The sequence below is a fragment of the Mixophyes fleayi genome, chromosome 6, assembly GCF_038048845.1.
Source record: "Mixophyes fleayi isolate aMixFle1 chromosome 6, aMixFle1.hap1, whole genome shotgun sequence".
NCBI lineage: Eukaryota > Metazoa > Chordata > Amphibia > Anura > Limnodynastidae > Mixophyes > Mixophyes fleayi.
This window is the reverse complement of record NC_134407.1, coordinates 1,181,706-1,207,994: the sequence shown is the minus strand read 5'-3', so window position 1 is coordinate 1,207,994 and position 26,289 is coordinate 1,181,706. Positions and strand designations below refer to the sequence as shown.

The window sequence follows — 26,289 nt, the reverse complement described above, 5'->3', positions numbered from 1 at the left end:
CAGGACAGACAAGTGCAAGCACGTTCACCTCTTCTTCTATTCCAGCTACTTCCCGTGGGAACTTCAAAGGTACAGTGATGTACCCAAGGTAGGGATAATTCTTGTCACTCAGACCCCAGATGGTCAGTCCACACAATGGCTTTATGGGCAAGTCAGATAGATTATCTCGGTACCACTTCTCGAACACAATGGACACCTGTGAACCACTATCTAGCAAGGCCATACAAGGTCTCCCATTTAGACATGCCGGCACGTGAGGAGAGGGTCCCAGCAATCCTTTGGGCAAAAGACCCCATTCCAGGTGAGAGTTCCCCACAGTGTTAATGTCAGCTTTCTTTAGAGGGCCAGTGTGGGGGTTCCTGGTCCTCCCTTTCAGTTTTCCGAAAGCTTCCTATCCCGGTGGGATGGTGAGGGTGACCACCTTCCTCCCTTCCTCTGAGGACATTGTCTAGCGAGATGCCCAACTTCTCCACAAGTGAAACAATTGTTCTGTTTCCGAGTAGTGTTAGCTTCGAGAACTTGCCGGGGGTGGATGTTCGGGTGCAGTTGCTCGGTAGTGTGGTATTTCAGCATCTGTGCTTGAATCTGCTTCTGCATCTCCAACAACTGAGCAATCTGCTCACCTTGTTTCTCCACAATCTTCATTAACTCAGTGCTGGGAAGGTCAGCCTCGGGCTTTGACTGTACGACCTTGACTTTCTTGGTCACCCTCTCTCGGGATTTAACTATAGCTTCCTCTTGTTTAACATCTTGTATCAACTGAAGAAAAGTAGGTGATGGTTGTCCCAGTTGAGCATTTCTTATCTTCATCGCTACTGGGTCATGGGACAGAGCACCCCGTAACAACTGTTGCATACGCCTGTCGTCTACTTCTGCTAGGGGTATTCCTTTCTTTGACACAATAAGGTGGATCAGCTTGTCCAGCCGATAGATATAAGTGGACAATGTCTCCCCTGACTCCTGATAGGTGTGGCGTAGCTGATAGAGCAGATCTGTTGCATCCTCTGCCATTCCATATTCCTGATCTAGAGTCGCTAAGTAGTGTCGTGCAGTGGCTTGGGGGTCACTTCTCCGTACAGCTTGGATTAGTTCTCCAGCGGGACCTCGCAGACTTTCAACGATCCGCTGTCTCTTATAGGGTTCGGATCAATGCCATTCCTCCAGGTATTGGGAAGCCATCTCTTTCCATGCCTCGTAAGTTTCTTCCCCAGTAGGGACTGGTTTTATTCCTGAGAAGAGCCGGAGCCTTCTGTAGCCCCCTTCATTCTGTGACTTTCCTAACTGGTCTACCAGTTTCTGTACAGCAGTGAGGAACAGTTCGCTTTGATCCTCATCAGTTTTCCTAGTACTGGAGGGTGACTGAGAATTCTCTTCCCTGACCTGAGGGAATACTTGTCGGTTAATATCTCCATCTGGAAGTTCAGCATTAAGAGGTGCTGCGACTAGCTGTTTTGGCTTTAACGGTATCACAATATGCCATTGTTGTTTTTGTGGCCCAGAAACGAGGGAGGGAAGAAAATCTTTATCCAATTCTGCTTGCGTCTCACAGAGGATCAGACTGGTCTTATGCTGATCTCTACCTTTCCATCCAAGGATTTTAGGATGTTCTACCCCATAAATCCTGTGGAGCACATGCAGGACTTCCTCATCTGTCACTCCCTGAGAGTCACCATAGATCCCTAAACATCGAGTTGGGGCCACAGTCTGTTGTTCACACCACAGAAACACTTCTTCTCTTATACTATCCATGACGTCTGTGCTGATGGGTTTCACTGAGTGTGTCTTCAGTATCTCAGCAGTGCCTCCACTGTAACACCCCCTTGTGTATTAAGCGTTGTGAGGGTATATATATATATTGAACCACGCAGATGCTTCTCACCTTGGTACTTGGTTTTCAGTGCCTCCACCCGAATCTCTGCTTTCTCTTCTGGGGGGTGTTCAAAAGATACACCAGGGGGAGATTCGGGAAACCCCCTGCCCAGTATTAACACTCTGTGACAAAATATGTGCTGCAAAAGCCAGCCAGGCACATTTATTTAAATGGAAATCCTAAATGCAGCTTTGTAATTTTATAGAAAAATATACTTTGGTATAATTTGAAATAATAGTGCAAACAATACAATACAGTAATAAAACAAGTGTGGATGAAAGTGGCGCACCACTTCTTACTATGCACACCAAGTTAACACAAAAACTCGCAATAAATCAATAACAGCATACAATATAATATAATATATAACAATATAACCATTAACTGTCACAGCTTTATACACATGAAAAAATATATCAGATATCTTACTTGCTCCTGATACTGTGAATATCTTGCAGGGTGAATTTATATATTTTCCCTTATAGCCCTACAATGTACTGCCAAACACACACAGCAGTATTCAAACACACCACACAAATAGAGCAGTGCACTGCAAGTTGGGCCCTTCTGTATGTATGCAGCATGGCATGGAAACATCATGTGTCCAGTTTGCAGATTTTGGAGATCTTTAAATCACTTGCAGTGAGGTACAGCAGTCACAGTATGCAGACCCTCCTCTAGCAACAACTGTAAAATCCTTTCTAATTTGTATCCTGGGACTTGTAGTTCCACAAGTGCTGATTAGACACACACTTGGTGCATATTTACCTGCCCACCCATCTATCCCTAACTCTTCAGCCCTTGTGGCCAGATATAGTCCAAACCCCACTTGAACAACAACAGATAGATAAAAATAACCAGTAACTTATCTGCACCAGTGTGTGTCACAGGTCTGAACTTGATTATCTCCAAAATGGCTGACTTGTAAAATGTCCTTCTTCAGAGATGCATGCAAACCTCCTCCTACAGCTTCAAACTGTGGCTTCCAGCAGGTTCTGTTCAGAACTGCACCGAGCTTTGATATCTCTGCAGACTGCTCTCTCTGCTCAGATCACTCATCCAGTGCCCTTCTGCCTAGGGTCACCTATCTGACTTGGTCACACAGCTCAGTCTCTCCCCTGGATGCTCCTCTCTCTCTCTCTCTCTCCGCCCTCTGGTTTCTCAGTCTTCTTAGGCTCCGCCCCCTCTTCATAACAGCTTTCTGGGAGATGTAGTTCCTTCTCCTTGACTGGTAAATAGCTATATGCATCTCTTTTCTTACTGATGCAATTGTGATTATTAGCCCCTGGGTGCTCAAGTCCAACTGCAGCATCCCCAGGGGTTACACAGGCAAAAAAGGACTCTGAGTTATTGAATTGTAATACCTTTTCATCTCTATTATCCTTGTCTCCTCCCTCTCCTTCATTCCCCACATCAAATCTCTCTCCCAATACTGATGCTTCCAACACAGTGACATCCCTATTAGACCCTTCCTCTCCCATGATGCCGACAAAACTCTCATCCATTCTCTGATTATTTCTCGCCTTGACTATTGCAACCTTCTCTTTACCGGCCTCCCCTGCTCCCATCTCTCTCCTCTTCGATGTATACTTAGCGCTACAGCAAGACTGATGTTCCTCTCTCGCCACTCCAGTTCTCCCTCCTCTCTCTGCCAAACCTTACAATAACTCCCCTTCCACTACAGAATCCTCTTCAAACTCTTCAACCTCACGTACAAGGCCCTCTCCAACTCCACTGCTCCCTACATCTACAACCTCATCACCATACAAACCCTGTCTTGCCCTCTCCGATCAGCCAACAATCACCCCCTCTACTCCCCTCTGGTACTTACGTCCTCATTCCCACATCCTAGATTCTCCCCATGGTTGGCAACTATCAAATTGACCTTAGCCTCTATTGGTATATGTGTATGTTAGGGAATTTAGACTGTAAGCTCCAATAGGGCAGAGACTGATGTGAGCGAGTTCTCTGTACAGCGCTGTGGAATTAGTGGTGCTATATAAATAACTGATGATGATGATTCAACCATCTAACTTCTCCCCTGTCCTTTCCTCTCTCTATGGGCCTTTTCACTAACACAAAGTATATCTCACCCTCATTCATCCTCCTCTCTTCATGTCACCCACTCTTGTTTCAAGCCCACCCATCTGATTTCTAGATCCCCTGACACTGACTCACCCCTATGTGTGCCCCTTCCCCTTTAGATTATAAGCTGTAGTGAGCAGGACCCTGTCCTCCTCCCTGGTCACTTTGCTCTTGCTCCCTGGTCCTCAATGTCTCTGATCCTGTTAGATGTGCCCACTCCCCTTGCAGTTCATTGCCCTGTATGGCTATTAGTAGCTGTGTTGTGAAGTGTATTGCCCTGTAATGCTATGTACTGTTTTGCTGTATGCTCTCTGTACTGCACTGCAGACTCTTTGTGGTGGATAAGGCTAAAAAATTATAATAATGTTATGGCCACTAGTGCGGCATAATCTCATAGAAGAGGTCTTCACCTTTGGCAGCCGCCTTTCCCGTAGAGACTGGTTATGCTCAGAGTAGTATGAGTTTATGTTTACACGGTAGCGCACAGGTATAGGAGGTTGCACACGGCGTAGCGGCAGGCCAGAGACCAGCGGACTAGACAGGGCACCAGAGGGTATGTCAGACACAGGCAGAAAGGTCAAGGTCACAGGCATGGGTTCAGGATCCAGGGACAGGCGAAAAATCAGGGTCAGAAGCACAGGTTCAGAGTCCAGGAACAAGGTCATACACGGGTAATCAATCACAGGTTCAACACCAAGATAGTAACAGGAGCAGGCAGCAGAACTGTAGCAGAACGCTATAACCGGCAGTGAGGCTGAGTCCTCACTGCCTTAAGTAGTACAAGGAGCCAATCAGTATAGAGCCCTACAAGTATTCACAGGAGTAGCGTTGGTGGCCAATAGTAATGCAGTGCTCAGCTGCATAATAATAAATAACCCATACACAAAACTGCCTCCTAGACACCTGGATAGCCATGATTGGCTATCACCTAACTAGCACTGTGCGCGCACGCTCGCCTCTAAACCAGCTGGCCGGGCGCGGCGACAGGGAGCCTGGAGCATCCTGGTTGTTGCCCAGGTAACCGGGGCGCGGGAACTGAAAGTGACGTCCCGGTCATCATAGCGACGGCCAGGACGCCAGCAGGGGAGCCCAGAGAGTCGCAGCGGTGCCCGCGGCCTCTGCGACCACTAACAAATAATAATGAATTGTTATCACTTGAATCTGTACTCTGTAGTGTGGGTTTTGCAAAGATACAGCGATAAAAAAATCTCTTATTACCGCATTTTAGCACATTACTGGAGCAGCTGAGCGATACCAGCTTGAACCAAAGAGGTAAATTATTGCTTCTATGGACAGATGTAAATATTAGAAAATGATAAGTTTTATTCAACAAACATGAAGGGGGAGAAAGAAAATATGTATAACAGGGTTCTCAGAGGTCCAGAATTTTAAAACATAGTCTCAAAATTTTTTGATATGCATTAAAATATTTTCAATAGAATCCAAGAATTTCCTTTTATGTATATAAGAACAAATTTAATTAGCGAAATAATTAAGAAGTGTGCATTGTAAGTGTAAAGCAGACATGCAAACAGCTGTGAGGAATAGCAGCTCCACACTATGTGTGTAAGTGTGAGCCTGACGTAGACCGAACATATACGCTACTGGTGCAGAGCTTGGCGCATCTCGAGAAGCCACGACTCAGCATATGGGCGTGAATACGATATTTTCGAGGCGTTAATTACAATAACTTAGACATTTGCTGCCTGGAGATCATAACATATTTGCATCACAAGACACCATTTATCATCATCAACTTTTATTATTATAAATGTATTTTTTATTATAAATCAGTAATCATTGTACTGACCATCCAGAACGGATTCCTGGTGAGTCAGACAGCAGTAATGATTGGCCGGACATGAAAGGTAAAACAGAACCATTAGAGATGGAAAGGTTTCACTCATATAAGAAGTGACAGTACCGTGTGATATTCCCGGCAGCTCACCTGCAACACCTACCGTCTACACCAGGTAAACGCTGTATTCCTCCCTCGCTATGTGGCACTGAGCCCCAGGCTGGAAGCCAGCAGAGGACATGAATCTTTAAATGACCCGGACAACTTTCATGGCCTGTGGAGCACTTGTTACATGTCACTTATTATTAACACATACGACACGTGTCAAACAAAAGAAACAAAGAAAGGTGTGAACTTGAGCCGGCACGTGTTACTTTCCTCCCGTATGTAGCACAGAGGAGATCAGCACACACTTACCCCCGGGCTCCTACTGGCATCTGCCTTGTGCTAACAATCCATCTGTCCCTTCACCCCAGCTAGAGATTTCCTCTGACACGCGTCTGCGACACCTATCTCATTTATTAAACAATGGTACAAACATTCAATTCTGTTGGGTGTGTATGATACTGTTCCCTTTTTTGGGTAGGTCTCACATTTCAATTTTGACCCTATTAAATATAAAGGTGATACAACTGGAATGGAGCAAGTTGTGGCATTGTCTGTGGAGTGTGCTGTCCTAAGGCATATTCCATTTACAAAGATCTCCGCCATATGCTGTGTATTCCCGGATAAATATTGCAGGTCAGCGTCTTGTCTGTTGTTTCATTCTAGATTCACTTAACCGGACACACCAGACAAGTGGCACAAAGAATGATCAGCAAGTACGTGTGTTACCAGTGACAGCTTGTGTGATATAAAGGCAGATTGCAGTTAATTGCAAAACCTAACATTGTTTGGGTTTGGTTGTTATAATGTATTTTTGGTGAAATAGAAGAAGGAGTGTATGTTACTCAGGAATGAACCTAATATATCTAACACAATACACAAATAACTAACAATAATACTCAAAAACACATTTAAAAGGTATGGGCCTGATGGAGCTCCAGGCCAACTCTCACAAATAGGCCCATACAGGCACAGACTGCGCTTCCAAATCCATCACCAGGCAGCTTTACGTACACTGTAGCTTCTGCTTTTACATGTGCTGAGCTCCTCCAATCAGAGCACAGCAAATGTCCTCTGTATGTTTCACACCGGCAGTGCATGGTTCAAGAGAGCAGAGTGACTGAGGCTGTTGGAGGACCCGCCAACCCTTATGAGTGCTGGGATTTAGGTACATACTTTTTAACCCAATGCAACTGGGAGTGCACTGTACCTAGTGTAGTATTTATACCATGACAGACCTGCTCCTAGAAAAGTGTTTATACCATGACAGACCTATCTATACTAAGTATAGTATTCATACCGTGACAGAAATGTACCTGGTCTATAGCATTTATTCCATATTGAATATATGTGTGTTCGATCCTGCACTTATTAGGATCTCCATCATACTTCTCTGGAGGTGGAATGCAAAGGTTCCTGGACACAGCTGTTGCCGAAGTCGAGGCTGGAGCCGGAGCGGACGAAGAGATAACCGGAGCCGGTGGGGAGGCTGGCAGAAAGTTTTGCAAGGAGTCTAGGTGGGAAACTACTCATTGAATACACTAAAATAACTGGGCATGGTTCGATTCTTGCTGTTCGACCCACCGAGCCAAATGGAGCAGCAGGTCCTGAGCAGAGGGCTCTCTTGTACCATACATCATGGCCAGAATATACTATCACTACTTGCTGAGTCTGGAGACGCAGAGTCCATCGCGCCCCTGGTCTTCACTATGACTCTTGCAAGGAGGTTTGGATTTAGCCGCAAGGGACACACAGGTCGTGGCTCCAGAACAGCTTCCAGTAGTCAGAAAGTCCGGGTCAGAGCCATGTGGCGCAAAGTGCCAAATCAGGATCCACAAGAAGGATCAGCAAGCCAAGGGTCATTATCACTAGGCGATGCAGAGCCAAAAGGAAATCCAAAACAATAGTCACAGGGAATGCCAAGGTCAGGAGCCGATACACTAAGCAGGGTCTGTACACAGGAGTCTGGAACGGTGGACCTAATACTCTGACACCATAGGAGTGCCAGTGCCTTCCTTAAATGGGTAGAGCTGCAGCTAATTACCGGTAACGGTGACGTCACTGTAACGGAAATGGTTCTGGAACCTCGTGTTAGCCTAAATTGACACTGGCTGGCCAGAGGTGCGCAGTCCGGCGAACTGCCCGGTGTTCACCAGGAACCGCCGCAGGGCGGGTTGGGCTTTGCTGCTAGGAGTCCGCAGGTTACGGTCTTAATGTCTGCCCCTAGGTGTAGCACTGCGGAGGGAGATAGAGAGTATATGCAGGAAAAAACAGGAGACTGGTAGCAATGTCAAACAGGCTGGGTCTGGTACACTGGCTGGTAGTGAAGCACAGATTCAACTGGCAGAGGCAAGGTCAGGACAAGCCGGGTCTGGTGCACAGGATAATGAGATATGTGCCAGCTGTGGGCAGTCAAACAAGCCGTGAACAGTACACTGGGGCCTGGAGAGTCTGGTACACAGGAATCAGCAAAGGCACAGAGAGAGCACAAGGCAAATGCTGCAGGAGTCAGTAACTCACAAGTTGCTCTGACACTTGATGAGTGTCAGATCGAGTATGAGGAATACAAATTTGATAACACCTTAACCAGCCTGTCTCTTGTTTCTCACAAAATGTGAATTATAACATGTACTGTTTTATAGCCCTTGCTTTTGTTCCCCAGTTCAACAGACTACAACTGCAGTGTCTAATTACATGTGGATAAAGGGGCATTGTAGCTCATTGTAAATATGTATATTGTGTATGGTATGTTGTTGATATTGCAGTGAAGCTGTTTATTCATTTTTCTTAAAGTGAAGCCAGGTGGGTTATGGGTAAGGATGAGATTCCAGGATACAGGTGAGGGGGCTGGAGCTGCATTCATTCTCCCCCTCCTTTCTCTACAGGAAGCATGGAACAGCTGGGGAACCTGTGACATCACAAAGTAGTGTAAGGGGTCAATATCAGGAGGGGTTTATTGTTATCTGATATTTAGAGGTGGGGAAGGCCAATTAGTACCCATTGTCCTCCACAGGACTTCCTGAGATATTCTGTCTGCGAAACCACAAGGGAACTTCTGTGTAATAACGGCTCTCCTCCACTCCCCCTCCACTCCCCATCCACCCCCCCCCCCCCCGATCCAGCACCCACCAATGTTTAAAGAGGGAGAGAGCCAGGGGTTTGCCCAATTTGCCCAGGGAGGGGAGAACACTGTGGAAATTTGACCCTAGATATAAGGAGCTACTCCAGGGGGAAGTTGATTTTCATTCTGTGATTTGATTCCTGGAAGGTGCAAGATCTGGTGTTGAGTTGCCGTTCTCTACCAGTGAAATACATCGGGAGATCCATGGGTCATCAGGACAGCCAGGTGACTGTAACTCCTTAGAAATTATTCTGGCGCTGATAGAATAATGTATAGACAATTGTGAGTGGAAGCCAAAGTCGCCGCTGTGAAGGATTGGTGAGATCCTATAATTAATAAATATAAAAGAAGAACATGCACAGCGCTGAGGATAGCAAACACTGTAAGGATGAATTTGTGGAAATATCGTAATGAATAAAAGATTTATTTAATATTGCATCATAAACAAATATAAACCATGGCTAAATGATGATGTGCATAATCAGTGCACTGATATACTATATCACTGAATAAACACAAACATAAACCACTGGAATAATTTCAATAAAATAAAATACAAATAAAAAGGTGAATATGACCACCATGGAACATCAATATACATGAATAGTTTCAATTACACGAATAACGTTACTAAGTGTCTCTGTAACATTAATGGAGTTTCACTAGGATATCGGCTCGTGATTGATGTGCCGCTCTGCCTCCTCTGGGCGGTACTACTGTGTCTCCGTGTGTAAATGAAATTTTACTGAATGAGAACCCTTATATATGGCCATATTCACATTATATGTATTTAGTGGTTTATTAAATCTGTTTTATTGAAGTGTTTACCTGCGCACCTAATTCTATTTTTGTGTATACTTTGTATATAGGTCTGGAACCTATTAGTGATGCTGCACTTTTTAGATCTCAACCTAGCGCCCATAATATATGTTTTTTTTTTGTTTGGGTTGATCTCTCTCGCCCACTCATCTTATACGGAACCACCCGAGGTGAATAAACCGATCCTGGATCCTAAATGTTCTTTAACATCTATTTCTCTTCTTGTAACTAAATGTCCTCCAGGCAAGACCTCTATTGTTCCCCAGCTACGTATTAAATTGCTACAATGGGCACACCGTTCCCTCTTCAGAGGCCACGCGGGAATTAAAAAAACCTGGGAGTTGCTCTCTCGTAATTACTGGTGGCTCTCACTGTACAATGATGTCAGGAAATGTATTTCTGCTTGTCCAGACTGTATATTCCCCAAAGAAAACCTTACGGTCCTCTCATCCCCTTACTGGTTCCTGAATACCTATGGTCCCAATTATCGATAGACTTTATAACTGACCGTTCACTAAATCTTGTACGGTCATTTGGGTCATCACCAATCGCTTTTCTAGAGCCGCCCGTTTTGTATCTCTTAAAGGTCTACCTTCGTCCTCTGCTCTGGCCAATCTCTTCATTAAAGGGGTCTTTCGCCACCATGGATGCCCCCTGCATATACCATGGTTCTTAATTAGTGTCTAGGTTCTGGAGAGCCTTCTGTGGTAAACTCAGGATTAAACTTAACTTTTCGTCAGCATATCATCTGCAATCTAATGGCTTAACCGCAAGCATGAATCAAGCATTAGAGAAATTCTTAAGGATGTACATTTCTGCCAACCAAAATGATTGGGTAGACTTACTGCCATGGGCAGAATTCGCCCACAATAATCATTATCACAAAGCTAATTCTAACACTCCCTTTTTGGTTGTCATCCCAGATTACCTACCTTATCTCAGCTTCCTTCCTCCAAGGTACCAGTGGTGGATTCTTGCAAATTCTCAGACATATGTAAATAAATCAAAGTCAGTCTGACAAAATCTTTGAAGAACCGTTTCAAGGAGGTTTATGACATGAAAAGGAGGGCAGTTCCCCAATTATTCTCCAGTAGGAAACTAGCTCCTAAATTGATTGGAACTTTTGAGATTTCTGAAGTCCTTAATCCAGTAGCCTTCAGATTAAAACTTCTCTCCTCCTTCCATATACCCAACGTCTGCCACATCTCTCTTTTGAAACCTTTGGATACTAACCAACTTTACACCTCCTTCAAATCTCCACCACCTGAGTGGATCAAGATCAATTGGAATACGAAGTTAAACAAATCTTGGACTCCTAAGTTTCCAGAGGAAGTCTTACAAATCCTGGTTGATTGGAAGGGTTACGGGCCCGAGGACGAGTGTCATGAAATCTGGTGAAATTTAGAGAGTCCTTTGTATCTGTCAATAACTGATGCTCGAACTGGGGCGCGGAGTCTAAAGGTAGGTGGTATTCACCATTGACCCCTAGGAGAGGGAGTGATGGCAGAATAGTAGGTGGAGCCTAATGTAGCAGGAACACTATGATAGTGGGTCCTTCAATGAGCATTATCTCCATGCAGTCTATTGACAAATCCCTTAATGGTGTTGTTTAACAATCCTTTTCGATTTACTCAAGAAATTTTAACATGTTGTTATGTGCGTATTGTCGCTAACCAATAACGATTGTCGAACCTCGAGTTGTGTTTCCAAAGCACAAAGATTTATTTATTATTAATAATAAATACAGCCGTTACTTATCGCAGGCGCTCTGGATCCAGTGCAGTCATTCAATCCTGAAGTCTGGGGACAAGATGTCTGCACACTGGATCACAAGCTGCTGCTTATATACACACAGAAATACAGTAATACAATGGAGATGTTATAGCTTGCATCTATTGGTCCAGGTCTCAGTAATGTCCAAGGGGTTGTCAATCATTGGCTGGTTCATCCTAAGGAATCCAAAGGAGGGGGTCACTTCTCCAGGGGGTATGCTCGGCTCTTCCCGCCAAGATTCCTTAGTCTTAAGTAGTTCATAATTCCCTATCATTCATAACTTGTGTATGCACCCTGCGATTCCCTCGCAGAGTGAACCAAACAGTAGGATATGTAACAAGGTTCATTATGATACCACTCATGATGTTATTCCTTCAACCCGTTCCGTGTATTTCACTAATATGCATGTAACTCTGATATAACATATAAATACTACTATATTTCGACATAACTGACTATGTGTTGCAACTACCATTAATGTGTACTATTTTATAAGTATGCGTGTTTGTGCGAATGTATGGTAAAAGACCAATTACTGTTGCTGCCACGTGTAGTGGATGCGTACGCCCTTTCACGCCGCAGCGTGCCCTTGTACGTCATAGCGTACCGTACGCATCTTTTCAGACAAAGACAACCAAGTTCGCTAGACTTTAATTGAAATGACTTTATCCAATTTGCTGACTTCGACAATGTGATAGTTATGTGTATTGATATATAACTTTATTTATTCCTGGTGTCTATGGCCATATTCACATTATAAGTATTTAGTGGTTTATTAAATCTATTAATTAAACCACTAAATATAGGTTTACATGCATATAGGTCCCGTATGCATGTATACGGGACCTGTATTTATCCACTGTTCAGTGGGATCTGTGACCTTCTGATTTTACACACATAGCTGTGTCGGAGAAAAGCTTTAGAGTGCAACAGAACAGCCGTACAACAGGCTGTTCGGGACATTTGAATACACTCAGTACAAGAGATCCTAAGATTCATTTCTGCATATTTCCACAGGCTGGAACTTTTATGGATTGAGGTGTTACACTCCCTATTCCATCAGCACGGATAATATCTCTTCAGGTCCTTCAATGAGCATTATCTCCATGCAGTCTATTGACAGATCCCTTAATGGTGTTGTTTAACAATCCTTTTCGATTTACTCAAGAAATTTTAACATGTGATACTTATGTGTATTGATACATAACTTTATATTCACATTATATGTATTTAGTGGTTTATTAAATCTATTTTATTGAAGTGTTTACCTAGCGCACCTATTTCTTTTTTTGAGTGGGAGAGAGCATCCGCCTTTCTATTCTTAGATCTAGGACGAAAGGTGATATTGAGATCAAAATGCGAGAAGAACAGGGACCACCTGGCTTGACGGGGATTCAGGCAATGTGTTAATCGAAGATACAAAAGGTTTTTGTGGTCGGTATAGATGGTTATAAATTGAGTGTCTTTCAGAAGGTGTCTCAATTCGGAAAGAGCTTATTTGATGGCTATGAGTTCTTTGTCACCGATTCCATAATTCTTCTCAGCGGGAAGAAAACGGTTAGAGAAAAAAACGCAGGGGTGGAGTTTCCCGGAGGAATTACATTGAGAGAGAAGAGGTCCTGTGCCGAAGGAAGAAGCATCCATTTCCAAGAAGAAAGGATGATGACAGTCAGGTTGTTGTAAGACGGGAGCAGAAGAAAAGGTAGACTTCAGCTTCTTAAAAGCTTCAACGGCCTCAGGAGGCCAAACTTTGGCATTGGCTGATTTCAGAGATGTGATGGGGGCTACCAGGGAAGAATAACCTGTAATGAACTTGTGATAATAGTTAGAAAAACCCAGAAAACGTTGTGTGGCTTTCAGGCCAGAAGGTAGGATCCATTTGTAGTCCAGGCCCAGAGATAATGTATCCCAAGAGAGGTAACTGTTTCTACTCAATAGCACATTTCTCAAGCTTGCAAAACAAACGGTTCTTCCTGAGACAGGTAAAAACTTCAGCTATATGTCTCTGGTGGCTCTATAAATCCATTGAAAAGATGAGGACATCCTCTAAATAAATATCTACGGACTGATAAAGGTCTCTGAAAAATCTCATTCATAAAGTTCTGGAACAATGCCAGCGCATTGCATAACCCGAAGGGCATAACTAAATATTTTAACGACCATCTCCAGTATTGAAGGCCGTCTTCCATTCATCCCCCTCCTTAATGCGGATGTCGGAGATCTAATTTAGAGAAGATAGTGACTCCTTTAATCCGATCAAACAGTTCAGAGATCAAGGGAAACGGGTACCTATTCTTTTCCGTAATGGCATTAAGACCAAGATGATCAATAGGGGGTGGAAACCGCCATCAGATTGTAAACTTGTGCGCAGGGACCTCTCGCCTCATTGTTGTACCCAGTTTGTTTATTACTGTGTTTGTCCCCAATTGTAAACCGCTATATAAATAAATGTTGATGATGATGTTGATATAGGACGCACAGAGATAAGCATTATATATAGAGTAGCACATTGCTTAGCATTATATATATAGGGTGGCACAGTTATTGCTGTCTCACAGTACAGCCAAGGCCCTATCTGTCTGGAGTTGTGTGTTCTCCCCGTGTTTTTTCTGGTTTCCTCCCTTATTCCATAACATATTAGTAGGATACTTGTCTTCTGACAATATGGTTACAAGTAATTGTGTGTCATAGAGAATTTAGTCTGTACCGTCAATGAGACAGTGAAGATTTCTCAGCGCTGCGTAATAAGATGGTTCTATATAAAACAACAAGAAGAAGAAGAATGTTTGTTTATATTTAGGGTCTTATACCTGACTGGAATGGTTTTGTAGTAGGACCCTAAATTTTCCATTTATCTAGCAAATATATATCTATATTTTTATAAAAGACAGACACACAGGTGATTCATTTAAGGACGTTTCTGGAACTTTGGAGAAAGCGTCCAGCACAGACCTTTTACATACAATACAACTGCTTTCCCCACGCGTGGGGCAGTGTACCAATAAGATTTCTGCTGCTGTGGAAGACCGAGTACACCGCTGGCAGTGGCAACAACACTAATTTAGGTTCTTTGTCAGTTCTTATCTCTGAAATGTAAAAATAAACGTAGATAAGTCACTGATATAAAAATAAGTGATTAGGTCAGACGCACTTTTGTGACAAGAGTTTTTTTGACAATAATTCTGTGTTTGGCAGACACCCGGCACCTCCAGAAAGGGTCTTTATGTAGCAGGATGCACACCAAACAATGTCCTCAAACTAAACTTAAGACGCTAAATAACTATATTAAAATTATTAACCGAAAAATATGAAATTAAATTCTTACCAGTAAATACCTAATAAGGGATCATTTTAACACTAAACTAAACAAAGTTGGGAAAACATTTTTTTTAATGTGAGTGAATTCTAATATAAAACTAGCTAATCAACGTTCCTGAATACCCCCATTAACCTTAAAAAACTATCACACAGACACTAAAATAGGTGATGCGTTTCTACACCAAATGGACGAAACGCGTCGTCTGTTGTATACTTAAAACCAGCGCTCTTGTCTAAGAACACAAATCTGTACAGAACCGTTATTACCGACGGAATCTTTCTTACCTGTGCTTCTATCCGGACTGATATATGGTGCACACCACCAGCAAAAGGAGCTGATATCCAGATGTAGAGATCTGTTTGGACGGGGACCCGAGGAGAACGTGAGTGTTCCAGACTTACCTACTCCCGGTCCACCTGACATCTTTCTGGACAATATTGACTCGGCTATTAAAGTTTTATTAGCTGCATATACAGTGGGATCCCTGTGTTGTGAATAACGGAAAATTCCCAAGTACACCAAGGATTAAGGTGTTCCAAGTACTGATTATATATTAACTAAAGTTTCCACTGCTGAATGGGACAAATTTTAGATATTTCATAGAGTTTCCCATGTGTTTTCTCTATTCCTTCTAGTTCCCAAGTGGATCTGTCAGAACTAAAATGTAATTTGTGTATTCTTATTGATTGATGAAGAGGCTGTAGGTTTCTCTTGACCCGTCATTGATTTTTTTGTTATTTTTTTATATTTTTATTATTATTGTCTTTATATACATATATTTTTTATTGTGTGTTTCATATTGTTGTTAAATACATATTCTATGAGTGATTATTATCAGTTAATTAGGTATATTTGATTTTTGATAGATAAGTTATCATAAAGGTTTATCCATATTATACACTTTACATGTTCTATTTTGGCAAGTCCAAATACCTTGTTTCTGTGATATAAAGCATCAAATACCTAACTTCTTATACCTAACTATCTAGGGCCTGATTCATTAAGAAACTTAAATTAAGAAGTTTCTTATTTAAGTCTCCTGGACAAAACCATGTTACAATGCAAGGGGTGCAAATTAGTTTTCTGTTTTGCACATAAGTTAAATACTGACTGTTTTTTCATGTAGCACACATGTACAACAGTTCCCCTCACCACACTTAGATTGTAAGCTCTTCCTAATAATGGTTACAATGTTTCCACTCACAACAGACATTTCTGTATATTTCCTATTACTGAGCCTGTGATACAACAAGAGAGACAATGAACTCTACAATGTCCCTATTCCTAGTAATATAATCCAGGCACAATTACACTCTACTTATTATTACAAAGTGCAGCTGAGGCTGTTGACAGAGGAGTTTATAATGCGCAGCCCTGGAGTTTATTAGTAATAATACTGGGATTCAAACCTCTTGACGTATACATTGCTTTAAGAAGCTTTATGTCTAGAATAGGACAAGGTGCAGCAGATATCAAGTATCCTGCTTTACCGGTAAATAAAAGTATCATCCTGTGGTTGCAGAAGTTAGGGTTCAACAGGGATCCATACACCAAACACTTTGTTATATCGTTGACAACTCCGGTTTTCATGATTACGTTCTGTGATTAGATCATTGTTGCAGGACAAATACTTTCCCAGAAACACAGCAGAAGGTTTTCAGAGGAGAGGGCCTGGGGCTCAGTAATGGATGGAAATCACCAGTGGTAAATTATAACTGTAGGGAATCACCAGTAATATAGATGTAACAGTGATAAACTATAACTGTAGGGACACCGGTAATATAGATATAACAGTGATAAATTATAACTGTAGGGACACCAGTAATATATATATATATATAACAGTGATAAATTATAACTGTAGGGACACCAGTAATATAGATATAACAGTGATAAACTATAACTGTAGGGACACCAGTAATATAGATATAACAGTGATAAACTATAACTGTAGGGAATCACCAGTAATATAAATATAACAGTGATAAACTATAACTGTAGGGAATCACTGGTAATATAGATATAACAGTGATAAACTATAACTGTAGGGACACCGGTAATATAGATATAACAGTGATAAATTATAACTGTAGTGAATCACCGATATTATAGATATAACAGTGATAAATTATAACTGTAGGGAATCACCGGTAATATAGATATAACAGTGATAAACTATAACTGTAGGGAATCACCGGTAATATAGATATAACAGTGATAAACTATAACTGTAACTGTAGGGACACCAGTAATATAGATATAACAGTGATAAATTATAACTGTAGTGAATCACCGGTAATATAGATATAACAGTGATAAATTATAACTGTAGGGAATCACCGGTAATATAGATATAACAGTGATAAACTATAACTGTAGGGAATCACCAGTAATATAGATATAACAGTGATAAACTATAACTGTAACTGTAGGGACACCAGTAATACAGATATTATAGTGATAATTTATAACTGTAGGGAATCACCGGTATTATAGATATAACAGTGACAAATTATCGCATCTCATTCTCACCTGCAGTAATTCTCTGACCTTGCACAACTCTTTCATTCATATATTGTCTCACATAGTTCAAACCTTTAAAAAACCTGAAAACACAACTCTTTAGGGACGATTGATATTTTGTCATCTCTCCAGCCCACCTCCATCTTTCCCTTATGACATCTTTATTCTACAACACCTTTTTCACAGAACATCATCTCACTGGTCACACAGACAGTTTGGTGTCAGTGTATCACCGCTCAGCACCTGACATCCTCCAGGCTTATGTGTACATAGGTTATATTACAGATGTCTCCATATATCTCTCTATAAATGATTGGGGTGTTGCATTCAGATATGCACACTGACACCATTTCCCCCATTTCATTCCTTTAGAACTTTGTGCCTTCATTTCCTCAGCACTAATTTCTGTCTCCAAATGTTACATTTGTGAGACAGAAATTCATGAACACTGTTTGTCTGTTCTCTGACGCAGTCTCTAATAATTTGAATAGTTCTCTAGCTGAGGTTGTCCTGATCTTTTTCATGTTACCTGTTGACGTCCCTGCCTGGTACTCCCGATACTTCTGTATCGGTTTCAGCTTGTCTTCCAGTATGGTCCCCTAACTCCAGGTGGCAGTATATATTCCTCCGTTTATGTGCTGCACAATAGGGAATGTGGAACGTGTTGGTGCTTTATACATGAAAGATAATAATAAAACTAAATGAAGTTCTCAAAATCACTTTAAACTGACCTTACTATTTTTCTAAGAAGTCTGAGATCCCCTCATGCTTCAAAAGCTTATGCCCTGGTCCTGCAGGACAGGGACATTCAGCTGGGGGTCAGAGGTCTGCAATGATTCTTAATCAGGGAGTTACATGGAATGCAATAAAAGTAAAAGAGAACAAGAAGCTGATTGGAAACTGTAACATCAACACCAAAATATCAATAGTAAACGGTACAGAACGTGTTCATTAAAATCAAAATGAGGACCAAACACACAACTCTCTGATAATCTCAATATCAGAAGATATTAAGTCACCTGTCACCCCTTATTGTAACTTCCAGCTCTGGAAGGATTCTTTACAGTAAGCTCAGAGCGACTGAGCGGTTGTCATTGACTGACACTGTAGATAGATTCCAGAAAGGACTGGAAGTCAGGGACTAGTCCAGTTGCCAGTATGAAGTCTGTCTCTATGCTTTATTGCGGTTTTAGGCTTAATCTGGATACGACTAGGGATTTTAAGGTTGACCTGAAGGACAAGTCACAGGATCACAATTTCCATCTGCGGTTCAGGGTCGTGTGAGTCTATTTCATGCATCAGCCCTAGATATGTGCAATAATCATCTTACATCAATATGGAAGTAGTGTAATCACAATGAGAAGGACCAGAAGAAAACAAATCTACAGAAATCTAATAACACTTTTAGGAATAAGGGAATCTGAAGACATGAACAGTACAGTGTGGGAGGAAATCGTTACAACACCTTTATAAAACACAAAGAAGATTGGGACAATTGTAATGCAGATTTTTAAAAGTATCTGAAAATAAGAACAACGTACAAGTCACTAAACTCATTAGTTAGGAGTCGGGATGCTTTACATTGTATCTTTATAAAGTTTGAAAATAACTTGTAACAGCATTTTCCATTGGCAGCTTTTAGTAACACTTTCTCTGTGATCCAGGACATGAGGTTCTCATCCATTGTGGGCTTCTGTACAGTGTATCTGTGTGCTTATTATGGGCCGCATAGGCCAGAGACATCCTCATAGTGGCAGGAAACACAATGGCAACAAAAAACACTTGGACACCAGTTCTTGCATAGTTTACCAAGATCTATGGACTCCATGAGCTGTATAGAGATGTCATCACTTCCTGAGCTAAGACTTGTTCTAGTGATTGGTCCAGGCACTGAATCTCTCTCGTCATGTCTACATGATCTGCAACGGTGATCTGTCACCGTGATATGAAGCAGGCTTAGACCTGGGAGAATGTGATTTCTTCTGTACTACTGTCTCTGACTCTCTTATTGGATGTGAATGTAACTTCTTCCTCCGGGCCTAAGAAGACCTCTGCTTGCTGAAATCATACACACGTGTAACTGGGCCATCAATGAGAATCCACAAATAGTAGCTTACAGCGTCTAAGTACTTATGTTTGTTGTCACGTGATGTTGGTTACAGCTGGATAGTAAGATCTGCTGACATCATATAGAATAAGGCCTGTAGTTAATCAGTGTGCACTGAGCATATCACACAATGGTCAGCATGAATGTCCCACCTCTGAACATCGGAGACCATTAGATCGTCAGAAACCTTCTGGATATGTCACCAGCTGTAGGGTGGGCCCTCCAAGCTTTCAGTTGTAGCATCAAAGGGTTTCAGCTCTAATGGTTATTTTGTTTAGTTTGTAGTTGTATTACCCAATTTCAGTGCCAGGTAAATATACCAGAAGTTCCAGGGAAGCTATTATTGACCGGATGTGAACTAAAGTTAAGATCTGGACAATAAATGTTGCTGCTTCTTACTGCCAAGTGCATTAAGAAAAGAGCTGAAGAACGAGAGAATGCCATGATATGACTGGTAGAGGAGTATATGACAATGTTATACTTGGCAGGTTGGTGTAAATACAATCATAACCTCAATAAATAGGGTTAAGTGGAGGAGTCACATGTGTTATTATAATACATTTCACTGTTTTTTTTTAATTATCCAGTTATTTTGGTAACTGTAAAAGGTTATACGTAAAAACTGCAGCATTTCTTTGAGTGTCACATTTGTACCATTATACAATCATTAATGAGCCACAATTGCGCGCAGCACATAAACATAACACTATGAAGGGAAGAAAGGTAGAGGTCTGCCAGGGACGTGAGTAATGAGTATATCAGACAAGATGAGAGTGATTGTTAGTTCCATACGCAGTTGGTTGTCCTTAGCCACAGTTACTTTCTCTAAGACCTTAAAGGAAATTGAGTCTCTCCACTAATCTCATATGGTAGCACCACATAGCAGAGTGTGTACCCCTGGGATCTCTGGGTGTGTTAATGCATCAACTGGGACACGTTTCTATTATACTTCATTTCAGTTGTGTGATTGGAGCTGTATTGTTTAATCATTCAGTTAGAACAGACTGAAGTGCGGACACTGCATTAATGAGGCGTACAGGGAAGTTGTATGCTGCAGCTTTCTGAGTGCTCATATTAGTGACCGGCTAGCTCTGAGTGAATTTTCCAGCTTTCCTGGATGGCACATAAGGCACTCGCAGGATGCTGGGCGTCTCTTCCATTACCCGTACCAACAAGTTGTCAATATAGTCCTCCAGCTCTCGTATGTGGCTGTCCTTCTTCCTGAGGAGGTCCTTGTGCTTGGCCAGTTCCCGCTCTACCTCCGTACGAGTCAGGTGGCTGTAGGGACCGGCACCCTCAAATGGATTTTTATCCTAGGGAGGAAATATATGAAAATCGTTTCATCAGTGTCAGTCTTTCTCATTATCACAAAAAAAAATAATTTAAGAATTTTAAGAAGGTTGAATGTGTTTCTGTAATCACCATACATCAGAGAAGGTACGTCCATCTGTGAATTCAATGTATCTGATGCATCTATATTTGCAGGTTATTAGGTAACCCGGTGTAAAGTGCAATGCTGGCCTGTAATTAATTGCAGCCAATCATACCTCGGCTTTTATCAGTCTAGTGCTGATTCACTCTATGGCAGTAATTATGGCATGTGTTCTGTACCATTGTACTGAATGAGCCCAAAGCAAACACGTATGTAAGATGGGAATGCATGTGTGATGGTCATGTGTCTTGCAGGAGGTCATTTCTCTCTGTGGATAGATCGGTACACTGCGATCAATATAAAAACTGGTGCAAAATAAGTGGCTGGGCCTCACAGATTCTGTCACTTTGGGCAGAATTTGTTACCTGTGCATAAGTTTCCATGAATGCCCCCCATCCCCTGCTGCCCCCATCCCCTGCTGCCCCCCATCCCCTGCTGCCCCATCCCCTGCTGCCCCCATCCCCTGCTGCCCCATCCCCTGCTGCCCCCCATCCCCTGCTGCCCCCATCCCCTGCTGCCCCCATCCCCTGCTGCCCCCATCCCCTGGCTGCCCACCATCCCCTGCTGCCCCCATCCCCTGCTGCCCCCCATCCCCTGCTGCCCCCATCCCCTGCTGCCCCCATCCCCTGCTGCCCCCCATCCCCTGCTGCCCCATCCCCTGCTGCCCCCATCCCCTGCTGCCCCCCATCCCCTGCTGCCCCCATCCCCTGCTGCCCCCATCCCCTGCTGCCCACCATCCCCTGCTGCCCACCATCCCCTGCTGCCCCCCATTCCCTGCTGCCCCCATCCCCTGCTGCCCCCCATCCCCTGGCTGCCCCCTTGGACTGAGAATTACAGCTGCAATGAGGCTGTGAGCCGGTCAGTGACCAATGCCACAAGTTGTGTAATGACGAGCACTGAGGATAAGTCCTCTCAGCAGCTCTTTATCATTTCCCACCATTTTAGCATTTCCTACTGCAGCTTCCAGCAGACACAGATTTACAGGTACACTTTTATAAAAAGCTAATTATGGCCTTAACGACTCTAGTTGTGGTTACTTATGTAAATAGAAAAGATATAAAACTCCTAACACAGAAATGTAATCTGTGAATGTGTCACCTGGGAGGATGATGGTGAGCAGCGGAGACGAGGGGGGGAAGGGGCAGAAGTAAATCTTTCCATATGTTTGTGGAGGAATTACAGGCTCCCGCACAGCAGAAAGATAGCGGCTGCATCCTCAGCCCTCCCTCTCATATCCCTGCTCCTAGTCTGGAAAACATCATTAAAAGCTGCAGGTGCTCAGAGAGAGGCCAATTAAATGTGATGATTCACACTGATACATCGGCACAAGGACACATTTATTTACCTAATTGGTCCTTTCCATTGATGGTCATCAGGGCACGGATAGGGTCAGTACATAGGGTGCTATAACCGACTGAGTACATTGCAAGCCGCTTATTACAAATTGGTGTCAGCTTACCAACTCCAGGGCATGTGAATACCAGTTATCCTACACTAATCATCCCAAGCCATATGACTACCAGTTATCCTACTCTTCCCAACCCAGGGCATGAGAGTACCAGTTAAATATGATTTTAATGAAAGCGCTCTAATACCTTGTAAGAAATCAGTGAAACATATACAGATGGCAGAGTTAGTAACTGGACACAAGCGGCAAAGTATAATAAATTATCAAGGTTTATTATACCTTAAAATACAAACAACAGTCTTACTGACGCGTTTCGTTCAACCGAACTTTATCAAAACATATATGAAATGAAAAGCACAGCTCCTTATATCCAGCTCCTCAGCCAATCACAGTCTCTCCCTCTCACATGTGGTTTGTCTCCTATGTGAGGAGCAAGGAACGAAGGGAGAAGAATCTAATCAGGTGGCTACCTGTGTTTTTAATGCATCGAAGAAGGAACTGCAAGTATTATACGATCATACTAACAAACATCCCAGTATTTACTGTATTACAGCTTACGCAAGTAGTGTAGCGCATGCGCAATGAGCTACGTTACTTGAGTAAGCTCTAGGTACAGTATTATGTGATTTCCCCACTAGCGTGGGAAAATCACATTATACTGTAGTTTTAACTTACGCAACCAACGTAAGGGCATTGCGATTCGGACCTCCAACTAGGTAGGAGGTGTTTGCGGCGGTGAAAGTTTTTTTTTTTTTTCTGCAATCAAGTACACAGAGTCGGGATCTTACAAATATGGGGCCCTTCTGGGCGAAGTGTTCCTGCTTTTCTTCTATCGTTTTTGGAAGTACAAAATGGCTGGGACTGGGGCAAGCCGGCAAGATTGGAGGTATAAATATTAAGGGACTGGGGCAAGGCTGGAAGTTTGGATGAAGAAAGAAAACATCATTGGTGAGTATTTGTTTTTTTTTTTTTTTTTAATAAATAGATGTGGTTAAAAAGAGGGTGGTTAGTTTATTTATTGTGGGGTTTTTATTTTTAATAAATGTTTGTGGTTTTTATGAGGGAGTTGTTTTGTAAACTTTTTTTTTGGTGGAACTACAGGTCCCAGCAAGCCAGGGATGTCAGGGCATGTTGGCACTTGTGGTTCTCCAAGTGCCAACATGCCCTGGTTGCCGTGGGTATGCTGGTGCTTGTAGTTATACAAGCAACAGCATGGGCACAGTTTTTAGGGCAACCTGGCTGGCTGGGACTTGTAGTTCCACAAAAAAAATTGGTGTCAGTTTGTTTTTTTAACACTTTCTCGCAGTATTACCCAACTACCCACAGCCCAGGGTCTAGTAGGAAGAGCCCTAGTGCTATCAGCCAACCCTGGCTGGTTTGCCTAGTGCTGGTAAAGTGAAAATCGGGGGAACCCCACCCAAAATTTTTCCCAGATTTTCACAGGACCAGCACTAGTCAGGCAGCACTAGGGTTAAGCATAAATGGCGGGGGGACCCCACGCTTTTTTTTTTTTTTTTACTTTTATCTATTCTTTAACTTTTAACCAGGGCCAGTGTAACAGTGATGTGTTGACAACTCACTGTCACAGGCGAGTTTGCTAAACTCGTGAGTGTTTACATCGCTCAAAATCGCCAGAGATGACCAGCGATTTTGAACATGAGTCTCAAAATCGCAGCTTGATACATTTCCATTTTTTAAAAAAAAACTCGCGGGTAAACACCTGCGATTTGCCGCGTTTTAAACACGCTGGCAAACTCGCACTTTGATACATTTACCCCTTAGAGTGGAGATGAGGACAGCTGTGAGGGTGTATTAGTGTGAGTAGTGTTATCAGGGATGAGGTCACCTCTAAAGAAGAGATGGGTTTTTAAAGAGCATCTAAAGATTTGAAGACTGTGGGAAAGTCTGATTGAGCGTGGTAGGGAATTCCATAAGTGGGGAGCAGCACGGGAGAAGTCTTATAGATGGGAGGGAGAGGTGGTTACCAGAGACGAGACAAGGCACAGCTTAGAGGTAGATCTAAGAGAGTTATCCTATTATCCTACTCTTTCCACCCCAGGTCATGAGAGTAACAGTTGCCCCACTCCAGTGCATGTACCAGTTATCCTAATCTCCCGACTGCAGGCCAAGTGAGTACCAGTTATCTTACTCACACCACCGCAGGGCATGAGAGTACCAGTTACCCCATTCCAGGGTATGCGCCATTTATCCTACCAAAGGGCATGTGATTATTAGTTATCCTACTCTTCCCACCACAGGCCATGTGAGCACCAATTATTCAACTCTTCCAACCCCAGTGCATAAGAGTATCAGTTACCCCACTCCAGGGCATGTACTAGTTATCCTATTCTCCCTACTGCAGGGTATGTGCTACCAGTTATCCTACTCTCCCCACCCCAGTGCATGATCGTACCAGTAATCTTACTCTCCTTACTGCAGGGCATGTGAGTACCAATTATTCTATTCCACCAACCCAGGGCATGCGAGTACTAGTTATCCCACTTAAGGGTATGAGAGTACCAGCTATCCTACTTTCCCCACCCCAGGGCATGATAGTACTAGTTATCTTACTCTCACCACCTAAGGACATGAGATACCAAATACCCGATTCCAGGGCATGTGCCAGTTATCCTTCTCTCCCCACCACAGGGCATGCGATTATCAGTTATTCTACCCACCCCAGACCATGTGAGTACCAGTTATCCTACTTTTCCCACCTCAGGGCATGTGAGTACCAGTTATCCTACTTTCCCCAGCCCAGGGCATGTGGATACTGGATTTCCCACTCAAGGGTATGTGACTACCAGTTATACTACTCTCCCACTTCAGGGCATGTGACTACCAGTTAACCCACCCTCCCTGCCTCAGGACCTGTAACAGTTATTCTGTTCTCCCCACTCCAGGACATGTAAGAGCGGGTCATCCCACTCCAGGTCATGTGAATAACATTTAATAGTTACTGAATTGGTAACTGTCTATTAGTTACTGAATGAATAACTGTGGCACTCTCTAATCATATTGAATTAGTAACTGTGTCACCCTCTACTTACACAGGTAACTGTTAATCACAACCCTATCAGAATATTCCCAAAACTGGTAAGAATACCACTTTCTACCCATATATATATATAATCTACTATATAAATGCCTAGTGGAGTGTGTGGGAAAAAAAAAAACCAAGCTGCAGCGCCACCTGCTGGGCAGAGTTATACACTGACCTATATATTTCTTGAAGGAGAAGTGACAGTTGGGAGTGGTTGGTGGTTGCCGGGGGTGACAGTGGGGAGTTTTTAACACCTTAAGTAGCTTGATGAAGGATGTGGCGATGAAGGATGAGGTGATGGAGAAAAATGATGAGGTGGTGACATGTAGACAAAACCACGTTAAAAAAGGGCGCTTGCGTCGGGAAGTAACGCTCTTCCCCTGAGGAGGCCTGGGCTAGGCCCAAATGCATGACAAGAACCTTTTTAACACCTTAAGTAGCTTGATTTGACTAGAATGCATGAGTATCATGCACGGGTTAACATATATATATATATATATATATATATATATATATATATATATATATATATACCAACAGTCGGTGTGCGCAAGTCCAATGAAAATGGATAATAAAGTCTCAGCGTGCTTATTCGTGAACAGTCTTTGTTTCACTGTATTTCAAAACAACAGCAGGATGAAATCTGCGTGTCCTTCCCTTCTATCTTCTGATCTCCACATGGGAATAACCAACACTCCTAAAACATCAAAAAAGAAGGGGCGCTTCCATGGTGTATTATCCAAGTTAAAAGTTTTATTCCAAACAATAAAATTGCACGTAGCAGATGGTAAAAATATTCAGGCATAGATAGTACAACAGCTCAAATCTGATATCCACATACGAACAGCTCTATCTGAATTAGCTCGAAATCAGAGAGTCTCCACAG

The 26,289-nt window shown here is 42.7% G+C and overlaps 2 protein-coding genes across 8 annotated transcripts in view; one reads left to right on the top strand and one right to left on the bottom strand.

The window, feature by feature from the left end:
* Nucleotides 1–26,289, top strand: part of LOC142160698 (uncharacterized) — a 302,469-nt gene that overhangs the window by 225,541 nt on the left and 50,639 nt on the right. The gene's annotated exons all lie outside the window — the stretch shown is intronic.
* RAB11FIP2 (RAB11 family interacting protein 2) overlaps nt 18,850–26,289 on the bottom strand; it is a 35,091-nt gene continuing 27,651 nt past the window's right edge. Inside the window, exon 5 of the mRNA XM_075215565.1 lies at nt 18,850–20,833. Within this exon, the coding sequence (XP_075071666.1) occupies nt 20,606–20,833 (228 nt within the window). The 3' untranslated portion in view covers nt 18,850–20,605. The remainder of the gene's footprint in view (nt 20,834–26,289) is intronic.